We start from the raw sequence: 8,125 nt of genomic DNA, 5'->3' as shown, positions 1-8,125 counted from the left end.
TGGTAGAAGTTGGACAGAGTAAAATGTTTGAATTTGGTATGATTTTGACAACTTTGTTATTTTAATTATTTTACTGTTTTGTATTAATTGTAATTAGAAATAGATATATTTTTGGTTACATTTTTAGTGTCACAGTAAATGAATTTAAGGTGCAGAAGCTGCAATTACTGGAGAAGAACCACAGAATTAAATAGCACTTGACCCAGGCCATTAAGCATTTTGCACACGCAATTTAGCCAAACCAACTTGTGCCTAGACTTAGTGCATGCTTGCTTAAAAATCCAAAAACTTCATGGCCATGCCCACTGATTTTGCACTTGTGACTTAAAGCTGCGCTTAGCGCTAGTGCTCTTAAAATAGGGCCCGAAAGTTCTGCTTTTCAAAGTTTCAATTGCATCAGAAAAGATCTAGCCAAGACAGACTTTAGAGTGCAACAAGAAAAAACTACTTTCTTTTTTATTAATATTTCATGTGTAAACTGTGCTTAGATTATCCGACATACCAAAAAATGGTATATGGTACTATCTGGACTATGCTTTCAACATTCATGTTATATTACTCAGCAATTATCTCATTTATGTCAGTTTGTATTTATCAAAAAATATTAAAATAAGAAAAACATCTGAGACAAAGCTGAGACTATAATGAAACATATCATGTGCTATTAACAAGAAACATCTGAGCAATATTGTTTTCCTCTTTGATGAATCAAAGAGAAAAGTGGCTGTTCTTGATCTGATCAGGAACATAAAAAGTTTAGACAACTTCAAAACGTTTGCTGAGACATAGAAATTTTTTGCATATGCCAGCAAGTAATATTAACTTATATTAGAATAACAGCATTCAGTTTGCTAATATAGCTTGAAGTCGCAGAATTGCTAAATTATCATTGAATGGTTTCTGAGGCGCTCAGTTGACATTTAAATGTTTACAAGACGGCCTCCAAAAACATGTTATTTCAAAACCACATTTCTGAGTGGCCCATTATCTGTTGTCATCCAAAGACATTTATCACAATGACTTTGTGCTTCTGTTCTCAGAAACATTTAGCGTTAATGGAGCTCAGAGAAGCAACATTCCATATCAAAACAGTCCGTTAAACTGGCAGTACTGAAAGCCAGCAAAGAGCTGGTCAAAACCTCACAGCTACAGTTTAACCTCCTAAACGGCTGGAGGGTGGGTGGTGATAACCCACTTGTTTTTCTGGGTTATGTAAGATGCCTATAAGTAGCCAGGCGACTTTCACATTCTTTCCTGTCTAAGGAAAAAAAAGGTTATTTTTAACCTCATGTCTGGCAATGGTTCAGCATTTCACAGGTCCTGTCATTAATTCACTTTAATACTATTAATATTGTTAGTTCTTTACATTATCACAAAATATGTGTTACACCAAAGGAATTACTACTGATCTTTGCAAAGTTAACAAGCCAAATAAACTGGCTCATTGATCCAGGTGAAAAAAAGACAGAAGTCTTGCTAAGAGGAATAGTTTGGCTTGTGAATTTAAATAGCCTATATACAGTTTGAATATAGCTCACGAGTCTACAGAAGACGTGTATGATACATTTATATTGGGTTTTTTGTCATTTTGAAGTACCACAGCCCCATTCCACGTTCACTTTCATTATATGTAAAATAGTGGCAAGGATATTCTTCACAAATGTATATTTTTTGTTCCACAGACGTAAGAAGGTCACACAGGATTGGAATGACATAAAGGTGAGTAAATAATGATTTTGGGGTGAACTTTTCCATTAAATGTTTGAAGATGCATCTTTTATTATTATTATTCACAGTATTATATTGAATGAATTGTACAGAAAACGAATAATCATAACAGAGCGGGGGTTTTTATCATGTTCAACATTACATAAACCTGTGTAAAACAAAATCCCTATTTTGTATAAATGCATGCACTTTGATACTTGAGGACACCGTGTTTTTGTATACTGTAAATGTATGTCTATTGACACAGTTGAAGAGCAAAGCTGAATCTGCATAATCCCCTTTGCTGAACAAACCAGCATCATTGCTCACCCAGAATCAAAACAACTATCCCGGGTCTCCAGGAGGCCTTTATGTCCTATAATTGTTCTTTTCCAAGCTTGGGCGGCGTTGTGTCTTTCCTTTTCTACAGAGAAGCCTATCATTGTGCAATCTCTTCCATCTTTCCTTTTTGCCTTTTGACATGATGTCTCAAAAGAGGCCATTCATCCCTGCTGGGCACAATCCCTGCAATGACATTTGCACAAATACACAGAATTTTAATTTAGAAGGAGAGACACAAGAAAATGTGTTACATTAGTGGCTGGTCACTGAAACAGTGCTTAACAAATACCATACCAAGTCTAGTAGTGTTTTCTCACTTTTTTACAAAGACAATAAGCCTCTTTAGTCCTCTGACTTCAATCTGGCTTCCTTGCACTTTGCTGCAAACAAATAAAACCTTTGGTTTCAGTTGTGCATATCCCTGCCCAAATTTAACTCCCATAGTCTTTATCAGCCACAAAAGACCAAGTGCTCTCAGGGATAGTGGTCTGTTTGCCTAGCCCTATCATTCTCATAGCAGAATTGTGTGAGGTGTTGACGCTCCACTCTGTGATAAGGCTTTATTGTGTGCTAAACGGACAGTGGTGTCTTTTGACCATAGCTCTCCTTTGCTAATATTTGAAGTGTCACTTTCACAAGAGTTGATATGGTGAGAACTGGTCAAGGTTTCTTTTACTTATCCCCTGTACACATAGTAAGAATGACGAAAAAGGAAAAGAAGGTAAAACTATTTAATTATGCATTTATAATATATGTATGCATTTCTTTACAAACTATTTTTAATTTGGATGATTACAAATCATACATAGTGAAGGAAAAGCTGCATACAAGTGTCCATCTTACATAGAAACTCTGGTTAAAAGCATTTCAACTTTATTTATTTGGTTGAAAGTGTGGCCAGAGTGTGCAAAGCTGTAATGAGCCCCCTTGCCACCTACAGTCCCAGTATTTTCCCTTAGTGACTTTCTGATGAAAACTCTTAAGAGGATGGGAGAGCCAAGGAGACTTTTCCCCTCTAGCATTTGCACTCACAAAAGTAACCCCCAAAGTGACATCATCTAGTATCAATAATTTTTCATCTGACACTTTTGCACGTGCAACTCCATAGCATTAACAACAACAACTCGCATTTCTCAATGCTTTGTGCTTCATAGGTTTTTGGCCCCCAAAAGTACCCAGTAGGAGTTGGAGCTAAAAATGTCCCTTAAAAAGGCTACGAGGAAATACAGTTCCTCAGGTGCAAAAATGACGAAAGTACTAGTCCCGGGGAAAAGTATTTTTCAGCCTTTAAAAAACAGCCTTAGGTCACTGCAGTGATAAAGGACCTACAGTTTTCTTAATAAAGAATGAATGGGCTCCAAACTTCTGACTGTTAGTTTTTAACAGTTCTCAAACCTTAAAGGAATATTCTGGGTTCAATACAAGTTAACCTCAATCGACTGCATTTGTGGCATAATATTGATTATCACAAAACATTTTTTTTAACCTATTCCTCCTTTTCTTTAAAAAGCACATATCTGGGTTCCGGTGAAGCACTAACAATTGAAGTGAATGGGGCCAATACTTAAACGTTAAAATACTCACTGTTTCAAAAGTATAGCCAGAAGACAGAAGCGCCAACAATATGTGTCTTAACATGATTTTACTGTGATAAAATCAATTACTAATCTTTTCTGTGTAAAATATCAATTTATCAACTTTGTTACCATGACAATGTAATGTACTTTTATAAAATTATAAGCTTCACATTTCTGCATTTAAACAGAAAAAAGAAAACTTTTTTTGCTTTTATAAAGAAAAGGAGGTAAAAGTTGAAATTATTCTTTTTTTTTTTTTGTAATCAACATTATACCACAAATGCTATTGATTAAGCTTAACTTGTATTGAACCTGGAATATTCATTTAAGCCTGTTCAAAGTGCTTATTCTTTGATTACAGCTGTGGAAGACTAATTCAAGAAAATCTGATATGTCAGGAAAGTACTTTACAGTCCAAAGCCTGCACAAAACATACCAAAGAAACACAATCGACACATATGGTGTGTGCAATATTTTATCACCATCTAACTGCTATGAAATCCTCATATTAAACATTCTTGCTGGAAATCATTGACTTAAAATAGGTGATAATTAACATTTATGTACAGATGACTTATCGGTGTAATGCCGTTCAACAGCATTGGACCTCTGTAATGAATTATGACATTGCCACACATTCAGTGTTCCCACCTTCTTATGGGCAACTTAGGGACACCCATGCCATTGAGTGTATTACTGGGCTAAGATTACCCACTTGATTTACCTGGTCAAGTATGATGTGGTGTCTCACAATGGCATAATGGTGGTGAAAATGTCCTCAGGTTAGAGACATTAACAGCTGAATACAACAGAGGAGAGGTAACAGTGTATTTTCTAATATACATTTTTGAGTGTCATACACTGAGCCTAATATTTATTTGATTTAAGTCTATATGATGACACAAATTGTTATATGTCATGTAAAGGTCCCTGAAAGAATTAAAGTATACGAGTAAATGTTATTGCATAAATGTTCATGGCTAAATGTACAAGTTGTGACACAATGCAGTACAGGCTGCTGAAGATAGGTTTGTTTTGCTTCTCGTTTTTGAAAAGAAGAATTGTCGACTTAAAAATGAAGTTCAACTGCAAAGATGATAAAGACAAGCCAATATGATAAAGACAAGGGATATGTTTTTAACTTGCTCAGGATACCATGTGTTTTAAATAGGATAATCATGACAAAATTAATAATATCATAATAATATTTTCCATAGGGCTAATATCATGTACACCAGGATCTAGCAAGTTGCCACACATTTGGACAAATAATTGGATCTGAAAGACAAGTTTAAAAGTTTATGTTTACACTTTTGTGATGTTCAAGATAATTCAAGTATCATCACTCCTGTGTGAGTGTCTGCCCCCACAACACTAAAACACGCCCCCTCAAAAAGGTGGGAGTGGTTACAAATTTGTGACTATAAACTGAAATTACTACAGCGTGCTTAAACAGAAGTAGAGCCTTACAACAAAGTGGGTGAGCAGTTCAAAGCTTCTTAGCTGCACAGAAAGACACAAGGCAGCAAGGCATCTTGAAAATGCCATCTAATTTTCTTACTCCCTTCTTGGAGTTGGATGATGAATTTTGCAAGGTAAGAATGTAAACTGTAATGACAATTTCGTCTTTTTTTGTTTAAACAAGAAAATCAATTCACTTTAAGGATCTTTCAACATACTTTTGTGCAATTACTTATGTTCTTCATTAAAACTTGTTAATTAAAACTCTCTCTCGGTCCCCAGAGTTTCCGCAGTATCGATCTGACAGATGGCGCACAGAAGCAGCGTGTGGTGGGATTCCAGCGCAGACATTCCTTATGTCCCGTCACGCTGCCCAACTCCAAATTCAACAGCAACGACAGCAGCTCGTGGCCTCTGGCAGGCATTAGCCAGCCTTGGAGCCGCGAGCAGACGCAACAGTTGCCTCGCTCTTCTCTGAACCACATCCCCTTCAGAGTGGACAGGTCTGTTAGCATGATCGAGGGACACGTGAACAGTCTGGGAGTTTGTGAGTCTCCACTCTCCTCTCTCCCTCCACCACCTGGTCTCAGCATCAGCAACAGTTCTCTGGCCTCCCCGAAAGTTCTCAGCGCTACCACCGCGCCCATATCCACCCGCTACAAGACGGAGCTCTGCCGCACTTATGAGGAGAGCGGCACCTGTAAGTATGGGGCCAAATGTCAGTTCGCACATGGGATGGAGGAGCTGAGAGGCCTCAACCGGCACCCAAAGTACAAGACCGAGCCTTGTCGCACTTTCCACACCATTGGGTTTTGCCCGTATGGGGCTCGCTGTCATTTCATACACAACGCGGACGAGCTGCTTGATCAAAGCAGCAGGGAGCGACCTCCGCTGCTCCGGCAGAGCGTCAGCTTCAGCGGCTTCTCCTCACAACCGCACGCCCTGACCGGATTCCACGCTGTTCCTGACGCCCTCGCCTTCTCCAGATCAACATCGGTGTCCCCGCCACCTTCAACAGGTAGCCCCGACCTACTGTCTCCTCTGTTCCCAGAGCCCGGTACTCTGAAGCATAGTTACCCCTTCGCGAATCTGGGTAATAATGACACGCCGCGTTTTTACGCCATCAATGACTCAAAGGGAGGCAACTCAAACCAGGCCTACACGCTGACCGGCCTGACGGCTCTGCATCGCAGCGCATCCGCAGACTCTCTCTCTGACCAGGAGGGCTACACCAGCTCCAGCAGCATGAGTGGCTGCGACTCCCCCGGCATTGAGGGCAGGCGTCTGCCCATCTTCAGCCGCCTGTCTGTCTCAGACGATTAGAATAACATTACCTGTGCATATTGCATTCTCACTCGAGCAGATGTTTCTCTGCTTTGATTTGTAAAGTTTTCGGCATGTTCCTTTTTGTGTGATATTTCAAGAAAGAAAGTAAGAAAACATTGGCATTGTATACTGTTGTATACCAGTTTAAAGCTGCAGTGGGTAGATTCATGTGTGGGATGGGTCTCAAAATATTTACTTTTAAAATTGTTATAAGCCTCAAATCTGTAAGATGTACCTATTGCACAGATGTTCCCTCCTCTTGCCCATTCCCATGCTCCCATCTGTAGTCTAACCAAAGCTGAGCATCTTGGAGTATATACATATAGTGTAATGTCTAACCCGCTCTCTGAACATACTGTAAGCAATATGTAGACTGTAGTTAAGGCATTTTTTTTATTGACAGTATTATCAAGTATTTTTAACCATAGTTCTTTCTTAAAACCTATTTATTGTCTTTTTTATAATGTTCGGTGATTTGTGTTCTTTTGTTGAGTTTTATATGCATTTTGAAGAAGGAACCGCTTTTGTAGATAAGCTTTTTTGTTTCTTTGAGCCCATATGTCTGCTTTGCACGAGCTAATTCTTAGCTTTAATGAAGACCAGCTGCACAGAGTCTACATGTTGGAATCTCAGGATTGTTTTTGAAATCTTATTGAGACACTCCACTGTCTTGTATCAGTCTCACAGCCTTTATATCTACAGATATAGATAGAGATATTTACAAGTAATAGTCAAAGATATTCATATGCAAACAAATGTGAATGTGAAAAGTTGCCGAGGGACAATGTACCAGGAAGTGAAGTTATTCTGTGGTCTTCGTCTGGTGCACTCTTAGTTTTTATTTAAGAGAAGAAACTTACCATTTGCAATGTGTACATTTCTCCATCAATTTGTGTTCGATGGAGATCTCAAACATAGTTCATGACTTGCAAAAATTAACTGGGAGTTCTTATGTATGTAAGTTGTATTTTATGTTAATTTTCCTCTTTTTGCCTTGTGACATAAGACACGCTTTTGCCTTTTGTTAACTTAAACGTATTTATTTTGTTTGGTTTTTTCAAAGTGGGGAAAAACAGTATATTGTGTTGTGCTTTCGTTTCATGTTTGTTGATATATAATTTAAATGATCTGTTTACATTCCATGGGATGGTAATGCCCATTTTCATTATAATATATTGTTTTAAAATAAACTTACAAGGGAATAAAAATGAGATGCTTTGCGTTTTTCCATCTAGCAAATAGCTTTATGTCAATGTCTGACTACAATTTTCTCATTGTAATACATTTCCATTGTTTTCTTTTTTCAAACTTCAAAAGCTTTGCATTTCAAACTTAGTTTATGCCAAGTTGAATTTGAGGCACTTATTTAATTTCAAATACACAAACACGGTTGAATGCTACTCCTTCCATCTGCCCTCTAGAAAGAAAGAAAAATGCATACTTGACAGCTCTTTCAATTATTCAAGCTGAAAATATGCACAAAAGACAAGTGAACAGATGAAGGCTTTTGTATGTTGCTTTGCTCATTGTTCCAGCATTTGTGCATGGAAGACTAAGAAACACCCCACTGTCACATACGGCTGTGGACAATGGCCAAAGGTCTCACTGCCTTTTTATTGAAACAGGGCATTAAATGAAATGCAGGGGCATTTCTCACATCAGGGCTCTTTTGTGAGGCCGCTTTCCTTTTCTTAACAACATCTGTATGCTAA

The 8,125-nt window shown here is 38.1% G+C and overlaps 1 protein-coding gene across 1 annotated transcript; it reads left to right on the top strand.

Annotated features, from left to right (window-relative positions):
- Window positions 1–4,798: 4,798 nt before the first annotated feature.
- Window positions 4,799–7,610, top strand: LOC127661803 (mRNA decay activator protein ZFP36L1). Its single transcript, XM_052152701.1, has 2 exons — window positions 4,799–5,221; window positions 5,370–7,610. Exons 1-2 carry the CDS (start codon window positions 5,168–5,170, stop codon window positions 6,408–6,410), a joined length of 1,095 nt encoding a protein of 364 aa, XP_052008661.1. The 5' UTR covers window positions 4,799–5,167; the 3' UTR covers window positions 6,411–7,610.
- Window positions 7,611–8,125: the final 515 nt, after the last annotated feature.

Source organism: Xyrauchen texanus, chromosome 21, assembly GCF_025860055.1.
Source record: "Xyrauchen texanus isolate HMW12.3.18 chromosome 21, RBS_HiC_50CHRs, whole genome shotgun sequence".
NCBI classification, from domain to species: Eukaryota; Metazoa; Chordata; class Actinopteri; order Cypriniformes; family Catostomidae; genus Xyrauchen; species Xyrauchen texanus.
This window is presented reverse-complemented; position numbering and strand designations above follow the sequence as displayed.

Excerpts from the sequence above, each read along its gene's own strand:
- LOC127661803 (XM_052152701.1), top strand. The coding sequence starts at position 5,168 with ATGCCATCTAATTTTCTTACTCCCTTCTTGGAGTTGGATGATGAATTT. Across the intron at positions 5,222-5,369 it reads TGGATGATGAATTTTGCAAG|AGTTTCCGCAGTATCGATCT; the intron begins GTAAGAATGTAA and ends CTCGGTCCCCAG.